Source organism: Strongylocentrotus purpuratus, unplaced genomic scaffold, assembly GCF_000002235.5.
Source record: "Strongylocentrotus purpuratus isolate Spur 01 unplaced genomic scaffold, Spur_5.0 spur5_scaffold_14, whole genome shotgun sequence".
Taxonomy (NCBI): Eukaryota; Metazoa; Echinodermata; class Echinoidea; order Camarodonta; family Strongylocentrotidae; genus Strongylocentrotus; species Strongylocentrotus purpuratus.
The window spans coordinates 20,191,300-20,206,433 of NW_022145599.1; the positions used below are offsets into that span (position 1 = coordinate 20,191,300).

Below are 15,134 nucleotides of genomic sequence, written 5' to 3' on the forward strand. Positions count from 1 at the left end.
CTTACTATTAAACAGGACTCTTGGAGGAACACGTGAGAGATGATTCAAAATAAAGAAAGGAAAAGAAATGGGGAAGAGGAAGAGGACTAGTAGGAGGAGGAGGGGAGGAGGAGGAAGAGGAGAGAATAGGTAGAAAGAGAGGGAGTATGACGAAGAGGAGGAAGAAAAGAAGGGGGAGGAGGAAGAGGATTACATCACATTGGAACACAATACTCAATCATCGTCCCCATGTTTATGCCTAAAATGGTAAAAGAGAAGAAAAAGGAAGGAGGAGCTAGTGATGACTGGAAAGAAAAACGTTCACAGACGCCTATAAGTGTATACTTCTTGATTTCTCGTTTATGATTCCACCCTTAATCAAATCGAAAAGAAGGCCTTTTATCTATGTTGGGTTATGTCGCCTAACAGGCTGACGTGTTTGTTATTGCTCTCCAAGTTGCATGTTATATTTACTGGATTTCTAAGAGAAATTAAAAAACTCATTTGTTTTCTTTGTAATTGTTATTTTTTAGAGTGTAATGCACGTAAAGGCGCTAAATAAATACCAATATGTATGTATGTATGTATGATTTCTTAGAGGTAAATAAGAAAGAGTAAAATTGTTATCAACGCTTAAAAAAAATATGTACTCTGTCCGTCAGTGACGGTCATTATGAATAACTCTATGAACATTATGGAAAAGATTTCAGGAAAAGATTTTAAGAAATCAATTTAAGAGCAATATCAATACCCTATTACATTTCCTACAAAAATCCCTTTCGGATTATGTAACATTTCACTATTTAAAATAAATAATAATAAATTGACTGAAAGTTGTAGACCATTGAATAACAAAAAGGTCTTTTGTAAAGGATATTCCAATGACAGGGTTGTTCATCTGTCTTTCCCGTTCAAACTTGGCAAGCTCCAGGCCTTTACGTAGTCCTTGGATGTCTATTGTCAGAGCTTCCAGAGATCCTGTAGAAAGACAGAATGAAATAAGTTGAAAAGAAATCATGAAAAATGAACAAAATAATTGTATTCAACAAAATAATAAAACAATTATGAAAATAATACATAGGACATGGCGATCAGCTTCGAAGGATTATACCTCTGTCTACTGGTATCTTTTGGAAGATATACTTTGACATGATTTGGCAGGTACCATAATGGGACTTGCAAATTTTCTTTTTGACCAGGGATTATACATGTCAGATGATGTGTCCTTTGTCACCATGACAGACATCAGTCTTTCAACTAAGTTGCAAAAAGAGTAATCAGATATGAAAAAAGACCCTTGCATCCTCTGTCTTAAATAATGCGTTTTTCTGGAAAGTATGGATTGAACAAAAATTGGCATAACATATCCCATAACACTGTGGAAATAATTATATTTGAGAACCAGCCTCATCAAGGGTGGCGAATCCAGGATATATATGTAAAGGGGCTGAGGGTGTATACATTTTCCTCATTAGCATGCATGGGGTTCGGTCATCTCCCAATCTCCCAATCTGTTTAAAAAAAATTCCCTCGGATTCCCCATGAATCCCGGCAAAATATCTAAAAAATTTGTTATGGATTTACCAAAGACGTTCCCCCTCCCCCACACCCACATACTCTCCTAATCCAACTCTACATAATTATAAGTGAATAACGCCATTGAGTCATACCTGACTTGAGATCATCGAACTGGAGATCGTTGTACCAGTCCTTGATGTCAGGGTAACATCGGTTGACCGCCTCGACCAGGTAATGGAGAAAGTTATGACTACGATCCGTTGACTTCACGAACGTCAACTGGTCAAACAGAAAATCAATAAAGGGTGTACTCTAGAGTATCATGTGCAAAAATAGACATTTGTATAACGTTTTACCACTTTTACTTCCATACTTTTCATTATCAATTGATTTTGGTAGAAGATCGATTGTCATGGAGCGAATAAAACCACATATTTGAAATAATAGTACGCCTGGTTTTGTGTGCGTTAATTTCTACTAATTTCTCATTATTTTGTTGTTAGGTAGAGGAATATATAATCCTCCTAATCCGCCTAAACCATGCAATACAACATTATCACAACTAGACAAAACTATGGGGAGAATTTATCATAACATCATATATTACATCGCGTCTCGCCCACGCAGTTTGGTTCAAGAGATTGACGTTCACTTGAGACCTTTAAACCTTCTTTAAAGAGAGTGTTGGGAGCTCCACACATTACATGATAACTTTTTTCTTAAATTGTATAAAGATGTGAAAAATTAATGATGTCATTTAACACGCACATCTGAAAGGATTTTTTCAAATAAATGTATATGAAGACGAAAATCGATGAAAGATCACATAATTATTTTTTTTGCGTACAACGCTGAACCTAAATTTTGCTTGCTTTCATCAATATTCCTCTTCAAATTGGAAAAAATATTCCTCTTTGTTTGGAAAATCCTTCCAGAAGTGTATGCTATACGACAACCTCTTTCACACCATTAGACAATTTAAGTGAAATTTTGCCATAAATTCTTTGGCAAAGTTTGGCTTCACACTTTTGAGGGGCTGTATTAAACATCATCTCAAAATAATATGAAATCCCGTGTTACATATTATATGAATTATATACATACATAAATATGATCCATTATGTCGACCTACATTAAGCTTGATTGTGAATATGCTTTGCCGATCTCCGGATTGATTTTGGTGACATCTCTGCAGTACTTACCCTTTGTAGTGATTCAAGCTTGAATCCGATGGCGGGTCCTCTCTTACTGCTGTTCATGTAGTTACCAAACGCTAGAACAATCTGGAGAGAAAAAAATGAGTACAATGACGTTAATTCTCACAAACCCCCTTTTCATATTTCCTTCACACTTTCACCCTCTCTCCCTCCCCACCTTGTATTTCCCTCCCATTCCCATCTCTTTCACTCCTGCTTTCCCTCTCTCCAATCTCTTCTTTAATATTTCATAAAACATAATGTGGACTAAAATAATTCCATTCATTAGAATATAATTAATAACGTCTTGCCACGGAAAATATTTTCATCGATGGTATTTACTCAAAAGAAGCTGAATTGAGAATTGAGATTTTAAATTTTAGATATTTTGCTGGTGCCGTTCGTTTGCTTATATTTGCTTCTGTTTGCTTTTGTTTAATCATTTGAATTCATCCGATTACCGAGGTATTATGAAATCACTTTACATAATCCATTCCATTACTTACCTCGAGTAGTTTCTTTAGTTTCCCACTTGTAACGATGGAATCGCATGCTTTGACGATCGCTTGTATCTCCTGAAATAATTTTGAAATTTATGCAATCAAAATAATATTATGAAGATAATATCAATGACAACAGCTACGCGGTAGCTAAAGCGATTCATTTTATTCATAATGATAATCGTTTTTAGAGAGCAAGCCTATGTAGCATAGATGACAAAAACTGTCACGGCTGTAGCTTTATAGAGGGGGAATGGAAGAATTATATGAAGCAGAAGAGGAACGAAATGTCTAGGTAGGAAAAAGCATTAAAAGTAATAATTAATACAAAGAATAAAAAATAATGGTAATGATGATAAGTAGAAAAGAAGAAGAAGATAACGAAGAAGACGAAGAAAAAGAAGAAGAATAAGATGATGATGATGATGATGATGATGATGATATTGATGATGATGATTATGATGATGATGCTGATGATGATGATGGTGAAGAAGAAGAGGAAGCTAGAGGAGGAGGAGAAAGAGGGCGAACAGAATGAGGAAGAAAAAAGGAACAAGAGTCATTACTATTTTTACCCTCCAACCAAATATGTGTACACAATAATTTGAGTGATACAAAAATATTAAGAAGAAGACTTACTGGTTTGAGTGTGACTACCAGCTCGCCATAGATGCCCATAAAGGTCATTAACCTCAGCTTCGATTCGTATCGGTCCACCCTAGCCATCTATCAATGGTGAAAAATAAACATTGTTAATCAGAATTGTATGGATTTTCAGTTACAATATTGTCGTTCATCATAGTGATTTTTGATTTTACACAAGAACTGTTATACTTGACAAGTTTTCACATATAACTTTAAGCGTCGACATCGACTAAGTGTTTATTCTCTTTGGTATAATTGATGTTGAAATACACTGCTTTGATTGTATTCGAGAGAATAACGTCTTCTTGCAATGAAAAAAAAGTATTAAGAATAACATGCAGAGTCGGCTCTACCGCATAATTATTTTCCTGAAAATGAAATGACAACAATTTTTGTTGCGCTTGGTGATAACGTAGGTGATAATCTTGATAGCAATACATTTTTTAGATACAAATGGTTATACTCATGTCTAGAGGTTTATGCATCACAAATTGAAACGATAAGGGATGTAAATAGTGTCAGTTACAAGTAAATGAACGAACAACTCAGCCTGTATTTTATTACGCAAATATGCAACCAAATCGAACAGATACTTTTTAAAAGTTTTATTCAACTATATATAATTCCAAACGCAAAAAACACCTCCATAGTGATATCCAATTATCATTAGAAGTTGACTACTTGACTTTATTCCTCTAAGAGTAAATGTATATAAATTAAACACATACCTGGAACATAAACTGTTCTGCCTCTCCCATCTCCTCATATTTATCTGCATTGTTTGCCAGTTTCTTGAGCTGGGGACGAAACATATAATATATTTCATAACAATGCTAAAGTCGAGGTACCAATACAGCGCAAATCAAAATGTTCGGTTCAGGCGCTTGTGGTCCCAAAACATTATCTCTACTGAATAAAACACGGTAGCAAAGCATTTAAGAAATAAATTAAAGGGCAATTTCTATACCCTACTGTACATTCCATATAGAAATCATGTTCAGATTACTTAATACGTCGTTGTGTTCACACACTTCGATAGCTGATGGATAAGACGACTGAGATTGCATTCTTTGCGATCGTGTCTAAATGTTACGCCATTATTCAATATCAACGAACCGTAATTACCTCTTCTTTTGTAGGAACGAAGTTGAGGAGAATTTCGGCATATTCCCCGGGCACACCTGTGGTGTCGCAGCGATCGACGAAGCCTCGGATATCCTTCGGAGCTAACCCGATCCGACGTTGTGCGATGACTGAAAATACAAAGATTAAACATTTAAACAAGTTAGCCACAATGGATGGGATGCGTTTTTTTTTTTTTGGGGGGGGGGGGGGTGATGTAAGATTTATGATTAAAAGAATATAGAAATCACGCAGAAAACCACAAATATTAACACAGTGTCCTCACATTGTCCACACTATGAAAGAGTTCACATTCCATCATGCAGTCATAATGTAATGCATTCACTATTATCCTTTATTGGTACACTGTGTAAAACTAGCCACACATGAAGTCACACTACGAACACAATATGTTCCAATTGCCCTCATTGTGAATTTTGCCACGTGGTCACACTGTGTTATGGATACACTGTGGTTAAATATGTAACCAGAGTGCATCAAACTGTTAACCTATTGTAGCCACACAGACAACCACACTGATTATGCACACAGTGTGTTTTTATTTTATACAATAAGAAGATTTGCTATTATGCTCTGTGGTAACACCGTGATACAGAAAGTTACACTATGAGCACAGTGGGTTTCCATTGCCCTCATTGTGATTGAGTTCAAACTTTGCCGGGTGGTTGCACATTGTGTTGCTGATACACTATGGTTAAATCTGTTACCACAGTGCATCAAACTGATTACATAGTTTAGCCACACAGATAACCACAATAACTATGAACACAGTGTGTTTAGAATATATATAAAATGAAAAGATTATATATTATACTGTGTGGTAAGTCTGTGATACATTCTCGCTATGATTCTATCTGTCCAACACAGTTTTGTGTGCACATAAACAGTTTTTATTGGCAGGATGATAGCCACACATATAAAGCCACACTACGAACACAGTGTGTTCCTACTGCCCCCATTGTAAATGCGTTCAACACTTTACCATGTGGTCACGCTTTGGTTAAATATGTAACCAAAGTGTATCAAATTGTTGACATATTGTAACCACACAGATAACAACAATTATTATGTTCAAGGTGTGTTTAGATTATGTTGTACAACAAGAAGAGTTCCTTTTCTGCTGTGTTGTAAAACTGTGACACTCTCACACCATGAGGATATCTGTGTCCACAGTTCTGTGGGCACAGATAATGTATGCCGCTTGAGCTTTATGACTCAAGTCTGTCCGTCAAACTTTATGCTAACAATTTTAAACTATTTTTTATCATCAAAAGGGCGTTAACACAGAAAGCAATCTTTTAAAGTTGAAATGAAACTATGCAGGCTTCTCAATTAGCATGATTATTCAGTCGTCGACAATTTCTTACTCAGATTTTTGGCGCGATTGTCGCCGACGACCCGGACCTTCAGCGCTTCTTTCTCCTGAATTCTTCTAAGTTTATCCATCGTCGCGGTCGACGCCGAGGCTTCTTTTAATCTAAAATGATTCTCAAAGTCCTCGAAGTCCAACTCATCGTAGACATTCTCGTCATCCAATACCTGGAAAATGGGGGCGTTAAGAAAAACAGCAAATTTGACTATCGCAATATCTCTAATTGTCTCTCATCTCTGGACCATTATCATAGTCCTTAATTCACTCAATAGTCAATCATTTTAATTTAATGGTTTAGATAAATTCAGGATTGAAATTGATTAACAGATCATTGGTCATTGAGAATTGATTTATTCTTATACACATAAAGTGGAAATTATGTTTTCCAAAGAATCGATGCAATACGAATTCAAGATAGAAAAAAAGAAACATTGCTGAAACATACACATATACATTAAATTACTTACCGAAGACTGCTACAATAGCCTTCATGTGCATCATATTTTAAGAAGTGCAAACATGACATTGATAAATTGATCATAAGCTAGCCTACATTATCAATATGAGTGTGATTGCAATAGGCAATACAAGAGGGTGTGGAAATTGTTCGTGAGTTGATTTCTAGTGTCTTTGCGATCGTCTCTCTCTCTCTCTCTTTCTAACTAAATATATTTGATCTTTCAAATATATACTATCAGTTTAAGGCAGCAATTGAAGTAAAGTACATTGTCAGATACAATAAGATTCCAGGAAAAGGACAGAATGCATTTTACCTTGAAAATTGTATTTCCTGGTGTTTTGATGGTGTTCCAGTTGAGCATTGGCAAGGCATGTTTGGACATCAGTCGGTTCCTATTCTTCCTCACTGAAAAAAATAATTTATGCGATTAAAATTACAAATTAATTGATTGTCACAATATACACAGTCAAACCTGTCTATTAAAGGCCACCCAATGGAATTAGAAAAGTGGCACTGAGACAGGTGGTCTTTATAGAGAGGTTGCCACTAAGACAGGTTTGCCTGTGGTCTATCGATAATCCAGTTGACATCTCCAACAAGTATGAGATGTAGAAAAACATTTTAGCAAACATATTACTTTCCTATGATAAACCTCTTTGTAAACTAAAAACAAATGTACATGTTTAGATTGGCTGCTCCCGAAAAACGAGGTTCCATTTCAAATTTGGCTTGTAATCTTCTCGTTATGTGTCAAGAAAGTCTCAAGTTCTATATTTTCCAGTTATATCGGCGGTTTATTGTCTATAATTAAATGGGAGATCATGAAGACCAGGTAAATATATTTTAAAGTAAGTTAGACGGAGACAATTATCATGAGAATGTAAAAGAGTAGTTAATTCTGAAACCTTAAATTCAATCTGAAAATTGAAATACTCCAAGAAGTGGATGGACGATCGAGCTAGAGAATCACGTCTAAACAAGTCGTCTGATAGAGAGTTAATTGAGATCCAGAAGGGCGTTATAGCTCTACGAAAAAGTAAATGGGTCAAGACCCTTTAGGCTTTCAGGGGACGTTATTTAAAAAAGGGCATTGTACTTATACTGGTTCCCATAAGAGGTGGGGGCGTGGGACGTTATTTAAAAAAGGGCATCGTACTTACTGGTTCCCATTAGAGGCGGAGGCAAGGGCACGCCGGGCACGCCTGGTTTGCTTGGGCTGGATGGTATTTCAGGGGTGGGTGGCGGTGTGGGAGGGGGCGGTGCCTGGGACTTCTTCTTCGCTGCGGGCTTGGAAATCACAACTGCAAAGACAGCATCAAAACAGGTTCGTAATAATGTTTCATTGAACAATGTTACAAGAGTGTGAAAAACACAAATACACATCTTATTTAAAAGGGAAGTATTTAAACAAGGTACTTTGCTGGTAACAGAACAAGGGGCCCGCAAGATTCACACAGCCGATAACTGAAGTAGGAACCATGAATATCGTTAATGTAAAATGAAGCTCATCACCAAATAGAACTTCAGATTCAGATTCATATTTTATTGTCCACGTTAAAAAACACAGAAATTTGGCCTCCACTGGCAGGAGATAACAATGAATAACATATAAGAATGTGCACAAAACTTGCTAACAGAAGCAGATGGGAACATATTACAAATTGGCATAGGGACGTCAGAGAGAATGTTGTCTGTCATTCACCTAATTTTTGTCTTCATCAATATCAAGTTAATCGAAAAGAGACTCAGAGCAAGGGCATTACTTGAAAGATTAAAATGGGGTGGGCTGGGACCAAAAGTGTGAAAAACATAAGTACACATCTTATTTACAAGGTAGGTAACAAGGTACTTTGCCGGTTACAGAACAAGGTAACTGATTCAGCCGAGAACGCAGGTTCGAAACTGAGTCACGTCTTTCGGATGATGACGTTAAAGGTCGGTGCCCAAACGTAAATAATCATATCTGATTGATACACGTCTGTAAAAACCCAATTACTCACATACACGCACGGGCCCGCAAGATTCACACAGCAAAAACTGTGCAGCAAGCAATACAAGTCATATTTTTTCATTTGCCTGGGCTAAAATCTATTAAAGAACTAAAAAGTTCTCAAAGATGAAAATTCATTTATTTACTTATCGACTTGTTTATTTCTGCATTCATTTTTTCATGCATTTATTTATCTATATTTACATGTATCTGATATTTATTTTTACATATAATTATTCATTCGTTTATTCAATCATTTAAAAGAAGAATGAAGGCCTTCTGTAACATGTTTGGGAACTCTTCTAAATGCAATAAAAACATGTGTAAGGAAATGCATTTAAAAACAATGAGGGATTCAAACTTACTTTCTTTCTTCTTGTCACCGAGGACCGACTTCTTCCTCTCGAGTTTCCTTTCCCCGGTCTTCTGAGGTTCGATGATGACGGTCACCTCGTCGCCCTCCTGTTCGGGTTCCAGAGGTTTCATCAGGCTGTTGAAGTTGCTGAACTGTTTCTCCGCATGCTGCCCTGTCTTCTTGGTGTATTCCCTCTGCAAACGAGACCAAGATGAAATGTGTGTTTATATGTTAAGAGTACCAATCAGTATTCATCCTCAGGGACACAACGTGAAGGTGAATTCGCGGGAAGAGGTGAATCCAGAGAATCATCACATCTACGAAGCAGCATCTTGTTATTTTGTTTAAATTGACATGGAGCTATACCTGTAGTTTTCCAAAGTGTTAATTCCTTCTTTAGATGGGACCCACTTTGTACTCATATCTCTGAACTATGAATTGTCTTTACAAAAAAATTCTTGGTATCTCTTATCATTTCCAAGTACTTTTGTTGAAATATAACCAGTTTTATGTTAGTGCAGCCAAGTCTTGTGTTTCCATGATAATCCTCTAAAGATCTATCACATTATCAGAAAATGATGAATAAATCCAAATCATAATCTGATCATTCATGTCTTACCGTCAATTTTTCGATGGTGTCTTGGAGTTCGTTGACCCTGTCCCTGTAGTCATCTGACCTTGAAGCGAGCTGCGAAATGAGAGGAAACAGTAATTTATTTTATACGGATCTCGATATATCTCACCAAACATGGGGCTCATATGATATGTCTTTACTTTTCTTTTCTTTTCACCTCTCTTGCTCCCTTTTCTTCTCTATTCAAGTTTATGTTGTCTCCTTTTTTCTTGTAATTATTTACTTGTAATATGATATACCCGAATGATTTGTAATGTTCTTTGTATTTATGATCTACATTGAATTATATTCATAATTTACCAATAATCATGTTGAAAATGTATTTATTATATCAATCCGACCCTTTGGTTTGTACCAATAAATAAATGAATATATGAGGCAGTTCATAATAAATGATTGACCTATCAACGGGTTATGTCAAAACAAAGGTAAGCCAATTTCCCTTCATTTTTTTTAAACACCCATCATCAAGTATCATTTTATAGCCGACTCACTTGGTCCAATAAATATTAACGAATATATTGTTTGCTAAAAAATTTCGTTCATTGATGTGATATAGCATTACACAAGATAAATTATATAGAGAGAAAAATTGGTTGAATCTTACATCTAGAATTTTGGTTTGTAACGCCTTGTTCTCATACTCGTAGTCTGACATGCGAGATCCTTGTCGGTCAACCTGTAAAATAAAAAGAAGAAAATGATTAAGATATTTTTATTGATCCCTATTCAAAACATAGAAAATTGGCCCGAAGATTATGTTCAAAAGATAGTCCGAATAGTCTTTGATCAATAACGCACATTATTCACATAAATGTGTTCTTTTCATTTCGTTGCTTCTTGTAACCAAAGATAATAACTTTTTAAACAGTATCATATTTTCCTTTAAAAAAATTATTATCATCTTTCATTCAGTTTTCGAAACTGAGAACCTACTTTTGCATGGGTCGAGATTCTATTTTCCTATCATAATGTTTAGCTGAAAGCAGGAGTCATTCCAGACTTCCAGAAGATGTCTTTGAAAAAAACCTACAGTTGATACTAAAAAATCATATCGGAATCTTTATTTATATCTAAAATCTTCTCTTTTAAAACATTTTTCTTGACAGTACGGTTACCTCTTTTCTCAACAGAGCGTTCCTTGTCTCGATTGTCGTTAGATTTTCTTGAAGTCTTTGAATACTGATGTAACGACTGTGCCATGCGTCTAACTCCAATTTGATCGATGGCGGCAATTCGCCTTCCAGACGATATATCTACATAGGAAAAAAAAGTCAAAAGGAAGACGTTATGAACAGAGTCAATGACTAATGAAATTACACTGCTATCAACATGATCGCAAAATCTGTCAGAAAATCAAACTAGGCAATTTCGATTGCCTCGTCTACTCACAATGATTACATCATCTGAACAACAAAACAAACAACAACAACATCTTCAAAAGGCAATCTAAAGTTGATCGTACGTAGATTTCGTAGTCCTTTCGATATTGTTTATCTTTTTTTATTTTTTATTTTATTTGTGTGATTGTGCTTATCTTAAAGGTCCTAGAAAGGGCTTGCAAATATTTTTTTTGTCGGAAAATAACGACCGTCAGTTATCGAATCGAATTTAGCGAGCGTGCTCATTTAATTAAATAGTCTGATTTTCAGACCCACAGATAGGACATACGTGAAATATTCGTAATTTCTGCAAAGTTCTACAGAATTTGATGTTGGCTGTAAAAGGGATACACTACCTTTAAAAGAAAAAATATTGAGGGAAGAAGATTAAAAGAGCAAAAAAAGAAGTACAGCATAGGCAATAAAATTGGATCCGATAAAAAAGTATGTAAAAAAAGAATTACAAAAAAACATGAACAGACATAGATTTAAAAAAAGAAAAAAGAAAATGCGTTTACGATGTGAATTTCAAGGACGTATTTTGTTTGTAGTTTATCTTCTTTAAATCAATAAAACAGATTCGTATAAAACGAGGATATTAATAGTAGCAAAACAGAAATAAGTAGGAGAGGGTCCATGAAATACTAATCGAAGAAGAGAATTATTTACCCTTTCTAATTTGATTGGATTGAACTCGGCCATCTCCAGCTCATATTGCAAGTAGACTCGTCTATTCATGTCCGTGGTAGAACTAAGCATCGTGTTGATAAATCGAAGACAAATCGTCTAGAAAGAGAGAGAGAAAAGGGGTATATTCTCACATTTTATATTCTGTTACGCTTGTTGCGTCGTTCTTCAAACAATAAGAACGATTGCATTGCGAAATATGAATAAAAGTTATCTCGACACTGCATAAAAGAAAACTATTGCTTATGCTTTAAACCACACATACACTTTGATCATACTATTTTCTTGCAAGTCTAGCAATTTGTTTTCAATATTGATCGTCGCCGTAAAATAATCGTCATGAAATATGTAATTGATTAAAAAAAAACAGTATTATCGATGAAAAGGCCTATCAGTACACCTCAACTCTGCTGTATATTCGACTTAATTTGATGAGTAATTATTTTAATAACAATTTTCAGTAAAAAAAAAATCAGATCTTAATTCCCCACGTCTGCATGTGCAGGGGCGTCGAAAGATAAATGTACTCTAAAAATCGAGAATTCCGACAGTCCCCTCCGCACTTCAGTGACGCCCCTATTAATGAGGACTTCATCCCCTCCCCTCCCCTCGTTGAAGACGAGAATGAGAAGACTTACCACCAGTTCTACCCTCGATTTCTCCAGGAAAATCATCTGAGTGACGGCGTAGAAGCGGACCTTCTCACGGATCTTCACTCGGAACTTAGTCAAGGCGGTAAGCACTCGGTTCAGACCGTCTCTTGATTCACAAACTGCGATCAAAACCTGGATATAAATAGGGCATAAAACTGGTTCATGTACGGATATCCTGTCTAACAGCCAGAGTCAATTAAAAAAGTATTTTTTTATTATAGATTTGTTTTGTAAAGCGCTAAGAAACTGTATCTGTATACCAGCGCTATATGAATCTTAGATATTATTATTATTATAGATACTCGAAAGGGGGTCTTATTACAGTTTGAAAAGGTCGTCGTTTAATAAAAATCCACTTATCAATGTTTTCTTCATCACTAACAGGTCCCCGTTAAAATAAATCAACATCCACAGTGATATCGTATTAAGTACGCCTAATTGGCTAAATCAATAAACCCTTTTTTAATTCAGGATAATCATACACATAATGAAAGCGATGCCATCACTTAATCATAATAGTAATCCTCACAAAGGTGTGATAGCATAAATAAAATTAATAAATAAATATAAATATAAGTTATTGCATCACTGTCCTACTTGCTTCAGACCAGGCTCTAAAACATTTTTCTTTCAATCTAAAGTTAATCCATTTTACTTCTCATTAAATCAATCATGATGCCGATTGCTTATTTCTTTGTTTTTCAATGACTAATTCATTTCATCGTTTGGGTTCTGAGAATCTGACTTGACTTACCATGAAAGCATAGAGCCGAGCTGATAGAGATCTACTGACTATACAGGATGTGATTATTTCTAACACCTCTGGTGCTGTCATAATGATCGCTAGCCCCTCCTGATGGTAAAAAAAAAACAATCAGAAAGTCAAAGTGACAACATCATCAACAGATTATTTACTTCAAATTATTATAATAATAATATTAATCATGGTTATAATAATAATAATAATAATAATGATGATGATGATGATGATGATGATGATACTACTACTACTACTACTACTACTACTACTACTAATAATAATAATAATTATAATAATAACAGTGATGACAATGATAATAATGATAATGATTGATAACAATAATAATAATAATAAAAACAATGATGATAATAATGATACTAATAACGACAATAATGTTAACAACAATAATAATTGATAATAATAATACGAACAATTATGAAAATGATAATGATAATAACAAAAATGGAAACAAAGAAAATGATGATAATAATAAACAAAGATGAAAATAATATTAATTAATAATGGTAATAATAACAATAATATTAACAAAATAATTATAATAATAGCAATACTAAATATAATAATAATAATTACTCACCTTGTCTTCAGATATTTTTCGCAAGCAATTCATTGCGTCTGATTCTTCCACCTAAGATAAAGGAAATTAAATGCGAACCATAAAAATGTACCATACTAGACAGACCGAATCTGCTTATCTCAATGCTACACTTAATTAAAGATTGAAGTATAAGATGTCTTGTACATAATAAAGTAATACAAATATATAGGAAAGTTGTAACAAATTCTTTTTTCCCTTAGATAAACTATGCTACTTTAATTTGTTGTAATCTTCATAGAGAAAGCATTGTGGTATGTGTATACAAATAACATAATTAAATCACTATACTAGCACCAATACATGGATTTCTGGTAGTGAAAACAAGATAATTTTAATTATTATTTTAACATAATATTTGGGTCTCTTGTGAAACGCTAATCATTGATAAGCGGTCCTAAAACCATTTCAATACCAACCCGGCTTAAGTTAGGCACCAGAAAAAGGTTAATTTTGAATCTTATTTTACTGACTTACTGTTGTGCGTTTGATGTTTTCAAGAAGTTTGAGTAGTTTTTTATCCAGCGTTGAGGTGCGACCTGCTGACTGGATCGATGCTGAGTTGTTGGCATTCTGTTGGTTCCTGTCCTTCTCTATCAACTCCTGGGTTTGGCTCAGGAATTTAGAAAGCAGCAGGACACCACCTACTTTTTCTGAGATGAAGGCCTTGAGGAAACTGCAATAAAGGTTGGGATGTTCAGAAGACAGAGTGTATTTATATACAATTATTTAGAGGCTTAACGTATCACAATTATTGACACCAGTCCTTAAAAAGGGGGTCAAATTGTTTTCTTTTGTCGTATTATTTTTGACGTGATGCACTAATGAATTGTTCGATGGCAAGTAATAGAATGTATGGACTGATGGTTTATTTTGGTGATATCTATTTACTTATTCATTTATTTATTCATTTGTTTATTTATCTATTTATTCAGCTATAATTATGTGTATATTCATATATTCATACTCTATTCATTCAACTATTTTTTTTATTCATAACAAAAATAAAAACTACTTTCGAAAACTCAACTGAAGGCCAAGTTCAATACACTATTGCAAACCCAATAGAAATAATGTTTAGATTGCGCAAAACGTCTTCGCCATGTTCGCACATTTCAATAGGCGACGCACAAGACTACTGAAATTGATTTTCGAAAGTGGTTGGATGTGTTTCATTTATTCATTCTAGTTTTTGTTTCAATTCAATTTGCTCTTTGTTGGGGTGGGGGTCGGGAGCCGGAATT

At 34.8% G+C, this 15,134-nt stretch overlaps 1 protein-coding gene across 5 annotated transcripts in view; it reads right to left on the minus strand.

Annotated features, from left to right (window-relative positions):
* LOC591753 (formin-like protein 3) overlaps positions 1-15,134 on the minus strand; it is a 67,149-nt gene that overhangs the window by 16,101 nt on the left and 35,914 nt on the right. For all 5 annotated transcript variants that reach the window (XM_030984420.1, XM_030984421.1, XM_030984419.1 and 2 more), the window contains exons 5-23: positions 14,368-14,566; positions 13,873-13,923; positions 13,269-13,367; positions 12,500-12,646; positions 11,844-11,960; positions 10,911-11,048; positions 10,400-10,471; positions 9,778-9,846; positions 9,169-9,352; positions 7,974-8,114; positions 7,127-7,218; positions 6,349-6,520; positions 4,964-5,091; positions 4,567-4,635; positions 3,833-3,919; positions 3,200-3,268; positions 2,700-2,780; positions 1,650-1,776; positions 857-957 (exon numbers count right to left, since the gene is read on the minus strand). In XM_030984420.1, coding sequence (XP_030840280.1) covers positions 857-957; positions 1,650-1,776; positions 2,700-2,780; positions 3,200-3,268; positions 3,833-3,919; positions 4,567-4,635; positions 4,964-5,091; positions 6,349-6,520; positions 7,127-7,218; positions 7,974-8,114; positions 9,169-9,352; positions 9,778-9,846; positions 10,400-10,471; positions 10,911-11,048; positions 11,844-11,960; positions 12,500-12,646; positions 13,269-13,367; positions 13,873-13,923; positions 14,368-14,566 — 2,143 coding nt within the window. The remainder of the gene's footprint in view (positions 1-856; positions 958-1,649; positions 1,777-2,699; positions 2,781-3,199; positions 3,269-3,832; positions 3,920-4,566; positions 4,636-4,963; positions 5,092-6,348; positions 6,521-7,126; positions 7,219-7,973; positions 8,115-9,168; positions 9,353-9,777; positions 9,847-10,399; positions 10,472-10,910; positions 11,049-11,843; positions 11,961-12,499; positions 12,647-13,268; positions 13,368-13,872; positions 13,924-14,367; positions 14,567-15,134) is intronic.